Source organism: Ovis canadensis, chromosome 18 (assembly GCF_042477335.2).
Source record: "Ovis canadensis isolate MfBH-ARS-UI-01 breed Bighorn chromosome 18, ARS-UI_OviCan_v2, whole genome shotgun sequence".
NCBI lineage: Eukaryota > Metazoa > Chordata > Mammalia > Artiodactyla > Bovidae > Ovis > Ovis canadensis.
The window spans coordinates 82,835,386-82,853,464 of NC_091262.1; the positions used below are offsets into that span (position 1 = coordinate 82,835,386).

The following is an 18,079-nucleotide window of genomic DNA, read 5'->3' on the forward strand; positions in this document are numbered from 1 at the left end:
TTGTCATTCATTTTCCAGTGGTTTGACAGTGTGCTCAGGAGTTGATTGTACTTATCTGTGCCGGGAGTTATGAAACTTCTGAGAAGGTCTCAGCTTGTCTGTCTTCCATCACTTTCGGGAAAGCCTCGTCCGTTCTTCAGAGCTTGGTCTGCCCCGTTTCCAGTCTTCGTTTCCTGGACTCTGTCTGTGAATCCCTAAGACCTTTACACCGTGTTCTGTGTCTCTCACGCGCTTTTGTATATCTCCTGTGCGCTTCAGTCTCTTATTTCTTCTGCCCTAAGTCACAGTTCAGATGCCCCAGGTGGCGCCAGCGGTAACGAACCCACCCGGCAGTGCAGGAGACAAGAGACGTGGGTTCTGCCCCTGAGTCGGGAAGATCCCCTGGAGGAGGGAATGGCAGTGTTCTGGCCTGGAGAACCCCATGGACAGAGCAGCCGGGTGGGCTACAGTCCATGGGGTCGCAAAGCGTCGGACGCGCCTGAAGTGGCTGATCCCAGATTGCAGTTCCGTCCTGTCTTCATCTCTGTCCAGCTGCCCAGTGGCCCGTCTCTTACACGATTTAGGTGTTTTATTTTTAGCTCTATAATTTCTGTTTGATTTATTAAAAAAAATTATTTCACATCTCTAGGTAAAAATTCCTGACTTGTCATTTATTGTTCTGAACATATGAGTCGTATTGAACACAGAGGTTGTATCCAGTAGCTTCAGAACCTGGATCCCCTGCTTTTGTGCTTGGTTCTGTTTCTCAATGTGCCTGGTGACTCTTGACTTTGAAAAGTGAACAGTGGAATCAGGTGACAGATACTGTGAGTGGAAACAGTGCAGGCTTCCCTTGTGGTCAAGTGGCTCCATGGCCCTCATGCAGGTTGGATCCCTGGCTGGGGAACTACAGCCCACACCCGCGACTGAGGGTTCACATGTCACCGCTCAACCAAGAATCAGTTCAGCCAGGCAAATGTATAGATAAAAGTAAACAGGGACTTCCCTGGCGGTCCAGTGCTGAGAATCCGCCTGCCAATGCGGGGCACACTGATTTGACCCCCGGTCATCTTCCCGGTCCGGGAAGATGCCACGTGCAGCGGGGACACGGACCCCGGGGAGCGCAGCTACTGCCGCCCATGCGCCCTGGGGCCTGCGCTCCGCGGCCGAGAACCCGCCGCCGCGAGAAGCCCGCGCAGCGCCCCTGGCGGGAGGCCCCCGCTCCGCAGCTGGAGAGCGCCCTCGTGCGGCCGCAAAGAACCCGTGCCCCACAACAAAGACCCAGCGCGGGCGAACTCTTCGTTAACTTCAAGATTTTTCTTGAGGAAAGTGCAGTCTCGGCTGCTACGGCTGCTACTGCTGCTGCTGCTACGTTGCTTCAGTCGTGTCCGACTCTGCGCAACCCCATAGACGGCAGCTCACCAGGCTCCCCCGTCCCTGGGATTCTCCAGGCAAGAACACTGGAGCGGGCTGCCACTTCCTTCTTGCAGTCTCTAGGCGACGCTGTGTGTCTTCGGTGAGGGTCCCCCGTCCTCCGCCGGAGGGACTGAACTGGCCTGAAGCTGGCTTGAGACGCGCTCAGGCTGCTCCACCTCCCGATTGCCTGGTTCTGGGCTCAGCCCTCCTGGGGTCCCGGTGGACAGTCAGAGGAGCGGACCAGCTTTCTCCTCCTCTGACAAAGATCCTGAACGCAGTTTTGTCTTCCTGGAACCATAATACAGTTGTGCTTGGTTCAACGTTTCATCCACGCCATGCTCAGCCTCTGAGCCCTGTGCAGCATGAGAGTCAACAAACACCCCAGGAGGGAAGCACAGAGTGCCGGGGCTCTCCAGCTCCCCCTGCTCCTGTGGATCTTGACCCTACAAGCCCTGGTGTCCCGGGCAGGCCTGAAGGCTGGTGCCCCTCCCCCTGCTAGCTTTGTGAGTCTGCCCAGACCCAGCCTGTCCACGCTGGATCTTTGCAGCCACCCTCGCCCAACTGCTCCGCCTCTGCCTCACAGCTCCATCTCTACCTACTGGGAAGCCCACGAGTGCTGCTGAAAATAAAATGAAAATTAGACACAATGCTGAGATAAGACAGAAAGGGAAGCCCCAGTGCACCAGAAGGTATGTGGGAAACGAGGTGCAGGATGGATAAAGAAACGGGTAGAGCACCACTTCCGCGGGCCGTTAAGGTCCATAAAAACCCCTAATGTCGAGGCAGGTGATGTTTTCTGTCCGTACAGCGTCAGAAGATAAGGCTTGTGCCTGGCAAGAGGAGAGTTGATATTAAGAATCCTGTTCAGAGCTGGGTCTTCAAAAGTTTGTACATAGAGAGAAAGGGGCCAGAAAAACTCCCCATAGCCCCAGTGGCAGGGCAGGGAAGCCTGTCTGTTCCCAGGTTCTGGGTGAGAGGGGGATAAAGTCTGCAGTAAGAAACAGACCTTAGGGAAAGCTGACCAGCAGATGAACAGAGCTGTAGAAACAAACAGTAGTGGGAAGGTTGATGCCTGGAAATCGGCCAGACACAGAAAAGGAAAAGCTTCCATGTAGACGGAGCAGGAGATTGTGAGGCATGGAAGCTACAGAGCAAAGGCTCTGTACTCAGTTAGTCTGAGTTTCAATGTGAGGATAAAGAAAATGCATAGCAGGGATATTCAAAGAGACAGTAGCTGAGAACTTTCAAGAAATAATCAGAGGCATAAATTCTCACCAGTCCCAGGAGCGATGTATACGAGTAAACTTTGGTGACTTTCCTGGTGGTCTAGTGGCTAAGAGTCTGCCTTCCAGTGCAGGGGACACAGGTCTGACTCCTGGTCAGGGAAGCTTCCACATTCCATGGGGCAACTAAGCCTGTGGGCCACAAATACTGAAGCCACATGCGGCAATGGCTGACGCTCATGGGCCTAGAGCCTGTGCCCCATGGGAAAAGTCATGAGAAGTCCGAGCACCACAGCTGGAGAGAAGCCCCCTGCTCTCCATGACTAGAGAAAGCCCTTGAAGCAATGGGGGCCCAGTTAGTAGACGATATATGTATATATTACAAAAAAATTAAAGTCAACATATTCAAACTATTGAAAGAAAAGAATTGTCAGCCAACAGTTTTGTACCCAGAGAAAGTATCCTTTGAGAGTGAGAGGGAAAGCGATGATTTCTGAGAATAAAGCTTGAGGATTTACCACTGTTACAGCCACCGTGCAAGGATCATTCAAGGATAATTTCAGGAAGAAAAAACAGTTGAGAAGGAAGCCACGGCATACGAGAAAAAATAGTAAATAAATGGACAAACACGCACTAAATCTGAGTGATTGTCGAGAGCTAAAGGATTCTAGTGACTGTGAAGGATTACCCTCAGAAAGGTGAAACTAAGATACTACAGAATAAGTAAAATGGAATCCTTGAAGAAATAGTTGGAAGAAAAAAACCCCAGTCTCATTTTCTTGTTCAAAAAGGTGGAGGGATCGATGAATTATAGACTGAAGTCAAGTACTGGGTGAAGTATTTAGGGTAGCCGCAGAAGCCTAGGGGGCTGCCCAGGTGGCGCGAGTGGCGAAGAGCCTGCCTGCGATGCAGGAGATGCGAGAGACGTAGGTGTGATCTCTGGGCCAGGAAGGTGCCCTGGAGGAGGGCACGGCAGCCCACTCCAGCATTCTTGCCTGGAGACTGTCATGGACAGAGGTGCCTGGCCGGCTAAGTCCATGGGGCTGCAAAGAGTCAGACACGACTGAGGCGACTGGGCATGCACAGAAGGATAGGACGATACGGGAGCGTTTCTTTCAGCTACTTGGTGGATTAAGAAAGTGGAAGCCAAGAGGTTGGATCAAGGACAACGGAAATGCTTTGCTGAACGCCAAGGAACAGACTCAGCTGGACTTGGCCCAAGGTTTGATGGCCTCTGGCAGAGGCCCTGGCCCACCCAAGGGGGGGGGGTGCGCAAAGCTGGGCCCTCTGTAGGGGCTACATGCTATGTGTCAGGCTACAAAGGCAGAAATCCATCTGTCTTAAAGTTGAAGAAACCTGTCTGTCTCTGCCCCAGCTTCGGATGGAAAAAAAAAGAAACCTCAAACTCTCTTGTGCAAAGGGAGTCAGACAGAAAGTCTCAGGCCCTGCCTGGTATATGTGGATGCTGGAGGAAAATGGGACAGACACGCATAAGGAGGAACTCGGCACCCCGTCCTGCAGGCACCCACAGACCCGCGGAGAGGCGAGCTCAGGCGAGCACTGCTGGGCCGGTGTGCTGGAGAACAGGGTCTCACAGCCTGCGGAGGGTGTTAGCCACGCTTTGCTGTCTGTGAGTTGATGCTTTATCACCCCCCTGAGGGCCTATCAGCCATCTCTGAGCAAAGGTACTCACCTGTGGGTACGTGGGACCCTCACATGGCTTCAAAGGACACACTCATCTCGCTCACATGACCCGCTTCTGGGGCTGGGCCCTTGCAGACACGACTGGCCTGAACCTGCTGGCTCTACCTTGCCCCTCCTTCCTGCAGAGCCGCCGCCACGGCTCTTCCTCACAGTTCACTCCCTGCCTGTGACTGGCTGGGTACCTCCTGTGTGCCCTCTGGGGCACGCCTTCCTCGCCCCAGGGAGCTGCGAACTGCTAGGTATAGAATGATTCAGTTATGAGACTGCCTGGTGGCCCAGCAGTTCAGACTCGGCGCTCCCAGCACAGGGGGCCCAGGTTGAGTCCCTGGTCAGAGACCTGGATCCCACAAGCTGCAACCAGACGCTCACGTGCGGCAACTAAGACCCGGCGCAGCCAAAGGAATAAATATTTTAATAGAAATATAATAAAATGAATAAGTTATAGGGATGTTATATACTGCACAGAGAATTATGTTACATTGTAACAACTTTATATGAGTGTAATCTATAAACTTGTTGAATCACTATGTCTTACACCTAAAATTAATGCAACATTGAAAGTCAACCACACTTCAACTGAAAGGTGACTGCAGCCATAAAATTAAAAGGCGCTTGCTTCTTGGAAGAAAACCTATGACAAACCTAGACAATGTATTAAAAAGCAGAGACATTACTTTGCTGACAAAGGTCAGAATAACCAAAGCTATGGTTTTCCCAGTGGTCACGTATGGATGTGAGAGCTGGACCATAAAGAAAGCTGAACGCCGAAGAATTGATGCTTCTGAACTGTGGTGTTAGAGAAGACTCTTGAGAGTCCCTTGGACTGCAAGGAGATCCAACCAGTCCATCCTAAAGGAAATCAATCCTGAATATTCACTGGAAGGACTGGTGCTGAAGCTGAAGCCTCTAATACTTTGGCCACCTGATGCGAAGAGCTGACTCATTGGAAAAGACCCTGATGCTGGGAAAGATTGAAGAGAGGAGAAGGGGACGACAGAGGATGAGACGGCTGGATGGCATCACCGACTCGATGGACATGAGTTTGAGCAAGCTCCGGGAGACAGTGAAGCCTGGAGGGCTGTCGCACACGGGGTTGCAAAGAGTCAGACGTGACTGAGTGCCTGAAAAAAACAACAAAAGTGGGAGAAAACAATAAAAGGAAAAGAAGACGGCCTTGTAATGTTACATATGGGGTGGGAATGATCGATAGGAACTTCCTTCCTGAAGGCTGGCAGGGATGACGTAGAGGATGATAGAATCAGAAGGCTGAAGGGGCTGGAGCATTCGCCACGAGCTGAAGCATGGGGAGGTTGCGGGGCACCCAAGTGTCCATTTCCCCTCAGGTTGCCCACCAAGTGCGAGGGAGGAAGTCGGCTGAGAACCACCAGGCTTGTGTCTGAGAGTGTGGGAGCTGGACCCCACGGGGGCCCCGAGCTCGGGGGCGTGCGTGACACAGTGCCTCCGGCAGGCACCCTCCCCGGGGCTCCATCCGTCTGAGACTGGATGTGGTAGGTGAGAAGTAAGTTACTGAGTAGGACGCTTCTGCGGCTGATGAGCAGCAGGGCGAGAAGTGCCGGCCAGAGCGCTGACGGCTACAGTTTTACAATCGGAGGAAGAGTGGGGAGGGGAGAAGACGCCACGCTTGCATTATCGGCTCTGCCTCCAGGTTGAGCAGGGGAATTTCCTGTCCCTACATGGTCAAGCTAGGCCCACAAATTACCAGTTTTCATGGGTGGAGAGAGCACATCCTAGGGCTCATTAACTTACTGAGCTCCCTGGCAGGATGTGGGCCTCATGCCACCTTGTCTTATTGTGTGAGGGCAGGTCCCGGGCTTCTGCTGAATGGTTTTGTTGCTAAGCCAGCCTGCTTGGTTTTGTGGTTAAGCAACCCGGCTTTCTCAGTTATCATTAACTTCCAGGGGTCTCTCAAATTTTCTGTTAACACTTCCCCAGTGGGAGTAACTGTTTAATCACCCATGTTGTCCCTTCATTCTACCCCTGTCGTAACCAGGTTTTACAGCTCACTTCTCAATCCAGGAGCCCGGGCAAGAGGAACAGACACTCCATGAGCGGAAGGGGAGGCGGTGGGAAGCTTGTCTCGGGGGGTGAGCATGAGGAAGTGATTTAAGAGACATAAAAACCAAACTCAACGTGGGGACCTCAACTGGAAGCAATAACAAATCAGCTATGAATGAAAACTTGGTGGCAATTAGTGAAAGTTGGTGGAAGTTTTAACATCACTATAGACTGATGTCTAGTGACCCCCAAATTCCTACTTTTAAACCCCACCCCCCAGTGTGATGCTAGTAGGGAGTGAGGCCGTGGGGAGGTGATTAGGTCATGAGGCTGGAGCCCCTGGGAATGAGATTAGTGCCCTCACAAAGAAACCCCAGGGAGCTCCCTGGCCCCCCCACCAGGAGGGAGGAAGGCAATGAGAAGGTCCAGCCGTGCAGCACGAAGCAGCGGAACCAGACACCCAAGCAGCCGGCACCTTGACATTGGACTTTCAGCCCCAGATCTGTCTAAGCCCCTCAGTATGTCACAGCAGCCGGGACGGATGAAGATAAGAATGAACCGTGACGTTGATAAGGAGTTGTTGCCTTTGTTAGGAGTGATCCTGTAGGAAATTTGTTTATTTAGAAAGGCACACTGAAGTATTCAGAAGTGAAATGTTCCCCATGTCCTCTGTTCATTTATTTTATTTTTATTGAAGTATAGTTGATTTATAATACATTATTATATAAGTTTTGGGCTTCCCTGATAGCTCAGCTGGTAAAGAATCTGCCTGCAATGCGGGAGACCTGGGTTCAATCCCTGGGTTGGGAAGATCCCCTGGAGAAGGGAAAGGCTCCCCACTCCAGTATTCTGGCCTGGAGAATTCCATGGACTGTATAGAGTCGGACTCAGCTGAACGACTTTCACTTCATTATATAAGTTGCAGGTGAACAATAGAATGAGTCACAGCATTTGATGGTTAGACTCCATTTGTCGTTTTTATAAAAAATTTGGCCATAGCCCCTGTGTTGTATAATTCCTCTTCAATTTAAAATTCCTTTCTGGGGGCTTCCCTGGTGGCGCAGTGGTAAAGAATCTGCCTGCCAATGCAGGAGACATGAGTTTGATCCCTGGGAGGATCCCGCGTGCCATGGGGCAACTCAGCCCATGCGCCACAGCTCCTGAGACTGTGCTCCAGAGCCCAGGCTGCGACTGCCAAAGTCCGCGCACCTTAGAGCCCCTGCTCCACAAGAAGACAGGCCACGGTGAGGTGGAGCCACGCGCTGCAGCGAGAGGGGGGCCCCACTTGCTGCAGCTGGAGAAAGACCCTGCGCAGCCTCAAATAAAAAATAAAATAAGTAAATGAAATGAAAATTCCTTCCTGAAGCAGAGGCGGTGCGTGTCGGCAGCTGTGGAGTCTAAGCTGCCTGTAGTGGCTGTTCGTTATGCTCTCCCCTCCGGTCTGCGTGTCTGAGACTTTCTGCAGAGAAAAAGTCTAATGAAGCAGCGGAGTAAGAGAAGATGCTGCTACACTTAGAAAACTGATGACTTCAAACCTATGAGAAAAAGTCAACAAATCTCCACTAAAAGCAGCAAAAATACGAGCAGGGCTTCACAGAAGAGGAGAGCCCGTGACCTGCCAGCACGCTCCGTGGTCAGGGGCCGGCGGGCTGCAGCCACGCCGGACGCTGCTCCGTGTCTCCAGATGCAAAGACCACAGAGTATGGTGGGACACTCTTCTGAAAATACCCAGCACCGTCTTGGAAAGTGAGGATATTAATGAAGGAAAACGGGCCAGTAGACTCAGGTATCCAGTGACCCTACCCGGGAGCAGAGGCCACCTCGGCTGTGGTCAGGAGAGGAGGGCAGACCCCCAGGCTGAACTGGGACAGGGTGTCTGGAAGAAGGCGCAGGGGTCTGGGGGTAGCCACTGGCATCTTCCCCTTTCACCTCTCAGCGCACTCACGCCGGCCCCAGGACTCTGCCGGGGAACTGATACCCTGTCCATGGCCACACGAAGGTCAGCACCCTGGACAGGGCCCCTGCAGCCCTGTCCTGCTGGGGTCTCACAGGCAGGGCCTGGGCATACACCCAGACCTCATCCAAAGAGGACTTTGAATGAAGGAGTGGGAAAGGGTCCTGTCCTCAGAGAGTCCCAGGCAGACGGGAGAGGGGGTGGGGCTAGGGAGGCAGAGACCCGCGCTGGAAACCCAGGCTGAACAAACTATAGCCAGCCTGCCTTTTCAGACAGCCCAGTGAGGGGCCGACCTGCATTCTCCAGGATGGAGGTCCCAGCTGCCTCCATTTCCCAGACTCCCTTGCAGCTCGATGCAGCCGTGTGACTAAGTTCTGAATCATGAGACGTGAGTGGAAGTGCCCTGTGAGACTCTCAGGATGTCTTCCAGGATGTCTGCCCTTATATCCTGCTCTGCTAGGAACAGGAGGCAATGACTGAGCTCTGGCAGTCATTGTGAGGCCATGAGGCGGCCAGTTAAGCCCAGGGATTGGGAACTGAGAGTTGGAGGGGCCTGGTTCCCCATGGCTGCAGAGCCAATGCCATCCCTAGGCTGCCAGTATTACGGAGAAATAAACAACGTTGCTCAAGACCTGGTTCTTCGAGTCGTGATGCTTGTGTACAAGCTAAGTCATAGCTTCAGTCATGCCCAAGTCTGTGCAGCCCGTGGGTTGTAGCCTGCCAGACTCCTCTGTCCATAGGATTCTCCAGGCAAGAATACTGGAGTGGGTTGCCATTCCCTTCTCCAGGAGATCTTCCCGACTTGGGGATCGAACCCACGTCTCTTAAGTCTCCAGCATTAGCCGGCGAAACACTAGTGCCACATGGTTGGCACCAAACCTAACTCGGATGCACCGGCCTGTGACTTGGGGATGGGGGTGGGGAGGGATTTTCTCTGGCTGTGAAAGTTCTCAGCCCCACCCTCTAGCCAGCTCACCCGGCTCCAGATGTCTGTCAAGGGTGCAGAGGGAGGTACGGAGGATGAAGAGGAAGTGGCCAGAAGGGGAAACAGCAGGCTGCAGAGAGGAGGCAGGTGGGAGGTGATCGCGGTAATAGCCTGCAAGCTGAGGGCCTGCGTCTGTGGCAAAGCCAAGATGAACACCAAGGCGGGACCCTCGGAGGTAAGGGCCAGCGAGGCCGGATGGGAGGGCCGGACCGAGAGCCCTGAGAAGGGGGCTTCGGTCCACTGCCTCCTGACCGGTGCTGCCAGCTGTCCTGGGCCCAAAGGGCCATGAAGCTCCAGTGGGTCGTCCTTTCCTCCACTGGTTTCTGCAGCCAGGACCACAGGGCCTGGGGTCTCCCGGGGAGCTCAGCCTGGGGTGGGCAGCTGCCCCCCAGGCCCTGCAGGGCAACCAGTCCCACCCTTTCAGCTGGGACCTGCCCACCACAGGGCGGGGGGAGCACAGAGCTGCCCCCTGGGGTCTCGCAGCCCAACACAGGCTTGCGATGCCAGCGCTGCTAGGCCACCCTCTCCCAACAGCCAGTCCCACCCCTGGACACACGGGGTCCTCATGGTCGAGCTGCCCAGAGCCCCCTGGATGGCAGGTCTCCCCAGGCCCTTATAGTTCACAAGGGGGTGGGTGACCTGGAAGGTGTCTCAGCTGGGCGGCCCCCCAGGTGGGGCTGTGGGGGCAGGGCACTCCCACCTTTTCGTGAGCCTGGCTCAGGAACTCGCGCAGGGCTGCACCCTGATAGCCTCTCTTGAGCATCAGTGAAGGGTCTGGGGAGCCCTCCCTGGGGTGAGGAGGGGAGTGGCAGGCCCCCCCACGCTTCCCTCTTCAGGGTGTAGGGACTCCTGGTGGGGAGTGCCAGGCCTCGGGCTCTGAGCCCCTTCTCTCATTCCAGGGCCCCCCACCCCCCAGGCCCAGCTCCCATGGCTGCCCCTCCCCCATGGAGGCGGGCTGGGGGCCCAGCGGGAGGACACCCCCAGAGCCTGGGGCCTGTGCAACAGCCTGGCTCCCTGGGCCCCAGTGCCCAGCTGAGCTGTGCTCACAGGCGGGCAGCGTGACCCCAGCCCCAGGCCCCAGGCGTCAGTGGCCACTCGCCGTCAAGGCCAGGAGAGAGGGCTACACCCGCCCCTCATGGAAGCCTCAGAAGTTGGCTGGTGGTGGGTGCGGGGGAGCGGGGTTGGGGCGAACACGTCTCTGTGCATGGACCACGCCCCGCACACAGGGAGGGCAGCCTCAGCTCAGAGCTGGGGAGCATCCCACTCAGGGTGGCATTTGAGGCTGCTCTGAGGAGGGGAACAACTCCAACTGGGATCCAGTCTGCCTGGCTTCCAGCTCCTTGTGGGAGTGTCCACTCTGAGGGGACAAGACCTGCGTCCCCAGCTGGCTGCAGAGTTCTGGGGCGGAGACAGACCCCCGCCAGCATCAAGGGGTCCTGACTCAGCCCCCAGCCCCCGGCCCCCAGAAAAACAGCCGTCTCTTCTGTGCCCGGCCCCCATCCAGGACCAGGGTCACTGCCCGGCTCCCAGGAGGGGCCAGCACAGGGCCAGGATGGGGGCCCAGCCCGGGAAGGGAAGCAGCTATTTATGAACCAGCATCGAGAGGACCCAGCCTGAAAGCAGAAATGGCAGCAGACGCGCTGTGGTTGAAACGAGGAACTGAGATTCAGACGCCCACATGGCCGTGGGGGGTGCCGAAAGGGAAACCGGCAGGTCATATGCGGCCCAGGCACACTCAGGACACACACGCACATGCACACAGACACGCACACACAGAGAGACATGCACACACACAGACACAGACACACACAGGACACACACGCACACATAGACATGCACACACACAGGACACACACGTACACACAGGACACACACACAGGCACACAGACATGCACACACAGGACACACACACACAGGCACACAGACATGCACACACAGGACACACACGCACACAGACACACAGAGAGACATGCACACACACAGACACACACAGGACACACACGCACACACACAGACATGCACACGCGCACACACACACAAGTGCTGGGTGACGGACTCAACAGCTTCAGGCCAGGCCAGGGTGAGGGTCCACCTGGGCCAGGAATGGGGTCTGCAGGGTCCCAGCGAGGTGGCCTCCCCGGTGCCCAGCTGCCCAGGAGCGTGGGGTCACCGTGCCCGGGCCCGGAGCTGCGGGTAATGCCGGTCTCCCCGCCCCGGGGCTGAGGCCTCTGCTGAGCACACGGGTGGTCCCAGCACGGCCCCGCTTCACATCGCCTTGCGGCCCACAGGACAGGGGAGTCAGCACTGTGAGACTGGGGGCCTGCAGGAAGGGCTGAGCCGCCACACAGGCCCCTCGGGCCAGAGCGGCAGGGGCAGAAGAAGCCACAAGGGGCCAGGACTCCCCACCCAGGGGCTGCTGGCACCTGTCTGGAGGACCCAGGAACACGGCCAGCCCCCAGGCTGTGGCCTCAGGCTTGCCCTGGCCAGCCCCGCCTGGCAGCAGGGGTGGGCTGTCTCAGGAGAGCGTGGCCCCTGGGAACCCGGGGGTGTCTTCCTCCAGCTGCAGGTACGGGGGACGCTCGTGCTGCTGTGCCTGGGTGCTGTGACCCTCACCTGCCTCTTGGGGCTGGGGTCCTCCCCTTCCGCCTGGAGCCAGGGCTGCCTTGAGGAAGGGCCCGCCAGGCCTGGGGGCCTTGGCTCCCGTGTGCACTGGGATCCTCCAGGAGGGGAGGTCCGGCGGCAGCATCAGCAAAAGGACTCCTGCCGGTGAGCAAGCCATGGGCTCCGCGGGGCAGCAGCGGGCGGGCAAGTCCAGGAGGCTCTGCCCCGGACGCCCCTGCCATCCCAGCCTGGGCCTCCCCAGAGGGACAAGCACCGCCCTTCTTCCCCTCCCCTGGGAAGAGGCGGTGGTTTCCGGGAGGGTGGGCTGGAGGCAGGGGGAGTGGTCTGGGAGGGGGAGGCCCTGATTGTAAGGGTGGGGTGCGGAGTGCTCTTGGCAGGAAACACAGGCTGTCACCCAGGACTCCGTGGCCATTGCAGCCCTCCCGCCTGGGGTAGAGTCACAGGGCCCGCCCCTCCCGCCCCTCAGGGTCCTCGAACCTCAGAACCCCCCAGCACACCCCCTGACTGAGCCCCTCCCTCTGGGTCAGCCTTGGTGACTCCAAGGGCCTCCACACCCACAGGAGCCCAGACCCAACAGCTCTGAGGGGAGCACGCTGGGCTTGGGTGGGGGTGGGGCCTGGCACCCACTCCCCACTTGGGCAGGCCCCCCCGGGGCCCTCCTGGAGTCAGGCCCGCCCTGCCCTGTCCAGCCTGCGACCCAGCCCGGCCCCCTCGGCCTGGGCTCTGTCTCCCGCTTGCTGACCAGGACGGAGCAGGTGACGCGAGGCTGGCGGCCGCTCCTACGCTCACACCTGGCGCCCCCTCTGCAGGCTCGTCCTCGTGGAGAGCATCCCCCAGGACCTGCAGTCTGCAGCAGGCAGCCCGGCCGCCCAGCCCCTGGCCCAGGCCTGGACGCAGCTGCTGGATGCCGCCCGAGAGAGCGTCCACGTGGCCTCCTTCTACTGGTCCCTCACGGGGCCCGACATCGGGGTCAACGACTCATCTTCCCAGCCGGTGTGTGGCCCTCGCCCTTGACCCGGAGCCCGTGGGCTGTGCCAGGGCCAGGCACACAGCAAGGCCAGCAGGCTGCCCGTCTGTCTGACTGAGCTGTGGGCGGTTGGGGCCGCCTTGGGGGAGACCTGGGCCCTCCTACTGGGACGGGGTGGTCTCTCTCTCACCCTGGCCTGCTCTCACAGGGCGAGGCCCTCCTGCAAAAGCTGCAGCAGCTGCTGGACAGAAACGTGTCCCTGGCCGTGGCCACCAGCAACCCGACTCCGGCCAAGAACTCCACTGACCTGCAGGTCCTGGAAAGCCGAGGTGGGAGCCTGCCGTCCTGGGCCCAGGGGCCAGCGAGAGCTCTGGTGCTGCCTGGGGGCGCTGGGGGCCCGGGGCTGCAAGCGCCTCCGAGGGGGCTTCCCCAGAGGCCGGCTCCAGGGGCCGGACCTGTTGTTTCCCATGGGGCAGAGCAGGGTGGCCTCTGTGGCCAACTGAGTCCAGCTGCTCTGAGCTGTAGGTGGAGGCTCAAGTGGGAGCCAGGGGCCACAGGGACAAACCCCACAGAGCCAGGCCCCCTGGGGGGATCCCGGGCCAACCAACGCCTCCCTCTCCCACCTGTAAAGTGGGGGTGAGGACAGCATCCATGAGGAGGACTGCTGTGAGGAGGAAGGAACTGGGCTCAGCACAAAGTGGGCTCACCCACCGCCCTGCACCCTTGTCAGGCGCCCAGGTGCGACGTGTGCCCATGGGAAGGCTCACTGGCGGTGTTTTGCACTCCAAGTTCTGGGTGGTGGACGGGCAGCATGTCTACGTGGGCAGTGCCAACATGGACTGGCGGTCCCTAACACAGGTGAGTCCCCAAGCCCCAGGAGGGGAGGCCCTCTGGAGCTCGTCCGCCCTGGCACCCCGACATCCCCGTGTGGGCAGTCATCCTGGGGGACGCAGGCAGATCTGTGACGCCTCTGTGGTAGAAACACCCGGAGGCTGATTGCTGCTGCTAAGTCGCTTCAGTCGTGTCCGACTCTGTGCGACCCCATAGCTGGCAGCCCACCAGGCTCCCCTGTCCCTGGGATTCTCCAGGCAAGAACACTGGAGTGGGTTGCCATTTCCTTCTCCAATGCATGAAAGTGAAAAGTGAAAGTGAAGTCGCTCAGTCGTGTCCGACCCTCAGCGACCCCATGGACTGCAGCCCACCAGGCTCCTCCATCCATGGAATTTTCCAGGCGAGAGTACTGGAGGGTTACAGGATTCTAAAGGCATTGCTGTAGAAGGTCACTTACCTGCCTGGAAACACGGTCAGGTCACCTTGTCCAAGGGGCCATGTGGACCAAGCAGGAACCCTTTCAGGAAAAGCAGCGCTTTAGCCATCAGTCAAAAGGCTGGCAGCGCTAGCCGATTAGCAGTGAAGAACGAGCTGGTTTTCTTGGGGCACTGATGCTTTCTGTTGTTTTCTGGCAATGAACAGGTATTGCCCTCGGGTCATAATGTCTAAGAAGAGCAGGGACCCGCTGGGCTCCCCTCCCTGTAGCTCCCCTGCACACGTGGGTTCCACGATGCTGCTGCAGACTGGCCGCCCAGTGGGGGCACGCACCTGCCGGGCAGCCTTGGCCCGTCTGGGGGGGTCTGCCCAGCCCCACAGAGGGCCCCCCGCCCCCGCAGCACTGGCCGGCTGCCCACAGGTAAAGGAGCTCGGTGCCGTCATCTACAACTGCAGCCGCCTGGCCCAGGACCTGGAGAAGACCTTCCAGACCTACTGGGCGCTAGGGACGCCCAGGGCCGTCCTCCCCAAGCCCTGGCCTCGGAACTTCTCCTCTCACATCAACCGCTTCCAGCCGCTCCGGGACCACTTTGACGGGGTGCCCACCACCGCCTACTTCTCGGTAAGGGCGGACAGGCCTGGAGACCCTTCTGAGTCCCTGCTCTCTGGCCGGCCACACCCACCAGAAGTCCCGCCCACCCCAGGCCTGCCCTGCAGGCCGCGGCATCTGCGAGGTCCGAGGTCCAGGGCTGTGGTCCTGGGGTGACCCCATCAGAGGATGCGGCCGTCGTCACCCATGGGGGACAGGAGGCCTGGGTGGTGGGGGAGGCTCTGTGGCCCTGGGAACCTCCACACACAGTGATGGGTGGGGTCTGACTCAAGGAGCAGGAAGGGTGGGGGTGGGTAGGGCCAGAGCCCCAGTGACGCTGTCCCTCCGCTGGAGAGGGGACGGAACTGGGGGGCAGGAGGCCACAGCTACCAGCCAGGAACTTCCCTGGGGTACGGGCAGCTACCCCAGTGCTCAGCTGCAGTGGAGACATGGCCTCAGAGGCAGGTATGCATCCCCAGATGTGGGAGTCCGGCCGAGCCCCCCAGGGAGCTTCCTCCAGGGTCAGGCCAGCCCAGGGCCCCAGCCCTGCGGGGCACGCCTCCTGCCTTCTTCCCAGTTCCCAGGGCTGGAGGGTGGGTGTGTGGTAGGGTGCGGCTCAGAACCAGGCCCCTCAGGGACCCCCTGCCCCACAGGCGTCGCCGCCCGCTCTCTGCCCCCACGGCCGCACCCGCGACCTGGACGCGCTGCTGGCGGTCATGGGGGCTGCCCGGGAGTTCCTCTACGCCTCGGTGATGGAGTACTTCCCCACCACACGCTTCAGACACCCCGCCAGGTGGGCCGGCTGGGGGCCGGGCTGCCCTGTCCTCTCACCTGTACGGACCCCCTCGGGGCAGGCCGGCAGGGCCCCGCCGGCCCGAGGACCCTGACCCTGCCATGCCCCTCCCCCAGCTACTGGCCGGTGCTGGACACGGCGCTGCGGGTGGCAGCCTTCAGCAGGGGGGTGCACGTGCGCCTGCTGGTCAGCTGCTGGCTCAACACGGACCCCAGGATGTTCCCCTTCCTGCGGTCCCTGCAGGCACTCAGCAACCCAGTGGCCAACGTGTCCTTGGATGTGGTAAGAATGCACCCCTGGGCCGGGCCAGGCAGTGGCCTCTCCGCCCCCAACACATCCTCTCTGTTCCCCCAAGAAAGTCTTCATCGTGCCCGTGGGGAACCACTCCAACATCCCCTTCAGCAGGGTCAACCACAGCAAGTTCATGGTAACAGAGAAGGCGGCCTACATAGGTGAGCCGGGCGGCGGCCCGTGCCCTCCAGGGCTCCACGCGAGGCCATCCCAGTCTGCACAGGGCTCGTGTCCCCAGGCAGGGGGCCTGCATGTGGAAGGGTTCAGGGCTCTCCATGGAGGCGGCCAGCCCAGTGGTCAGCTGGGCCCACAGGGCAGGTGGGGAATCCCCGCACGGAGCTCCCCAAGCCCTGAGTTTTCAGGGGGCAGGGGTGGGACCCCTCCGGTGAAGAGCTGGCCGCACTCCTCAGCGGCCACAGGGGCCACCAGGCTGGGCGGGGAAGCAGAGGGACCCGTGCGGCCCCATCCCCAGCCTCCTGCGCCCGCTGCCCGCAGGCACGTCCAACTGGTCAGAAGATTACTTCAGCAGCACCTCGGGTGTGGGCCTGGTGGTCAGCCAGAGGGCCTCCGACGCCCAGCCAGGGGGGAGCACCGTGCAGGAGGAGCTGCGGCAGCTCTTCGAGCGAGACTGGAGCTCCCGCTACGCCGTGGGCCTGGACGGACAGGCCCAAGGCCAGGACTGTGTTTGGCAGGGCTGAGGTTCAGCCCTTCCTGGCAGCAGGGTGGGGCCTCCTTGCCTTGCCTGGCCCCCAGCCTGGACTCCAAGCAGCTTCACTCGCACAAGCCCTGGTTGGGGGCGGGACTGTCCACCGCAGGGTGGACACAAACCACTTGCTTTCCAAATCTAGCCCCTTGGAAGCCCCCGCCCGCCTCCTCCAGGGAGCCCTCCGGGATGCCCCTCCCTGACTCCCACAGAGCCGCCATTCCTGTCCACAAGTGGGGCCTCTAGAAAACGCGTGTGCCTCTGTGTCTCTTGTGTGTGTCCGCTGTGGGGCCGCGCCCGCTTCTGCTCAGCCTCGTCTATGAGGCCACACCGAGGCAAGGCCAGGCGTCTACCATGGGAGCCCCTAACTCTCGCCGGTGTCCAGTCCCGGGCCCACAGGAACCCAGGGACACATCAGGGGATGGGTTCAGCAAGGAGAGGGGGTCAGAGGCCTGTCTCAGCCCGGCTCACCGTCTCCTGGTTTCTGACCTTGGCTTCAGAGCCCACCTTCCCAGGCAGAGGCCCCCAGACTGCCTGAGGCTAGAGCTGTGGACTGGTTCAATGTCCAGGAGAGCCGGGCAGCTGAGGGGGCCATCGAGTGGACACCAGGTCCACCCTGAGCCACCACCCCTGGGCCCCAAGTCCTCACAACCTCAGAGAGAGCCAGCGGGGAGGCTATCGGACAGCTCGGATTTGAACGTCCTTGCCTGCCAGGATGGTCCCCAATCCCCGCCAGACCCGCTGGGGTTGGGAGAGGACACCACGGCTCCATGCGGGCCTCCCAGGCGTCCAGCGGGTCTGGGAGCTGGTCTATGCGTGAGCTGCTGCCCGCTGGGACCCCCGCCGCCCCACCCCAGCTGTTCCCCAGAAGCAGCGGAACCCCAGACCACTCTGCTCCCCTGACCGCTGGGCCACGGTCCAGGCTGTGATGGGGAGACAGTGAGGGCCCACAGCCAGGGCAAGGCCTGCCCCACGTGTGGTAGGTCTGGTGGCCAGCCACGGGGGCCTGTGCCAAAGCAGAATCCCCCAGCCCCCTGGGAGACCCAGCGTTATGAGGCTCGAGAGGCCTGGGGGCTCCTTCTGGGGTGTGGGGGACAGAGCCTGCCCCCGAGGACCCTGGACCCAGGCCCTCATGTGGACGGCTCCGCTGCCTGGATGGGGGGCACCGGCCGCCTCACTTGGGAAAGGTCGGATGAACAGGTGGTTAGTGGCACGGGGGGCTCACAGCTCTCGCCAGGGGCCGACCCTCACTGTGGGACGCAGGAAGGTGCTGTGAGCTGTCCGTCAGCCAAGCCCGAGGCAAGGCCCCGAGAGCGGCCTCCAGCTGGCAAGGAACAGGGCCCTGGGCCACCCAGCCGGCAAGGAACTGACTGCCACCGGCAGCTCCGTTGAGTTTGGGAGGCGGCTCCTTCCCAGGTTGTATCTGGGGATGAGACGGGGGCCTCATGGGACGCGGCTGAGGGCTCCGCAGGGCCTCCAGCACCACGGCCCGAGTAAGACAGACGTGACTCTGTGTGCAGAGAGGCGTGGCATCCACGAGCCGGCTGCCCCCCACTACGGTATTCCCAGGG

The 18,079-nt window shown here is 59.7% G+C and overlaps 1 protein-coding gene across 2 annotated transcripts; it reads left to right on the plus strand.

The window, feature by feature from the left end:
• The first annotated feature begins 9,263 nt into the window (after positions 1-9,263).
• PLD4 (phospholipase D family member 4) lies at positions 9,264-16,758 on the plus strand. 2 transcript variants are annotated; one of them, XM_069559930.1, is made up of 10 exons: positions 9,264-9,452; positions 11,838-12,043; positions 12,709-12,892; positions 13,075-13,195; positions 13,597-13,724; positions 14,554-14,754; positions 15,375-15,514; positions 15,631-15,796; positions 15,870-15,966; positions 16,301-16,758. In XM_069559930.1, exons 1-10 carry the CDS (start codon positions 9,279-9,281, stop codon positions 16,501-16,503), a joined length of 1,620 nt encoding a protein of 539 aa, XP_069416031.1. In that variant the 5' UTR covers positions 9,264-9,278; the 3' UTR covers positions 16,504-16,758. The 2 variants fall into 2 exon arrangements, with proteins under 2 accessions (XP_069416031.1, XP_069416033.1); XM_069559932.1 differs by having other exon boundaries at positions 11,844-12,043.
• Positions 16,759-18,079: the final 1,321 nt, after the last annotated feature.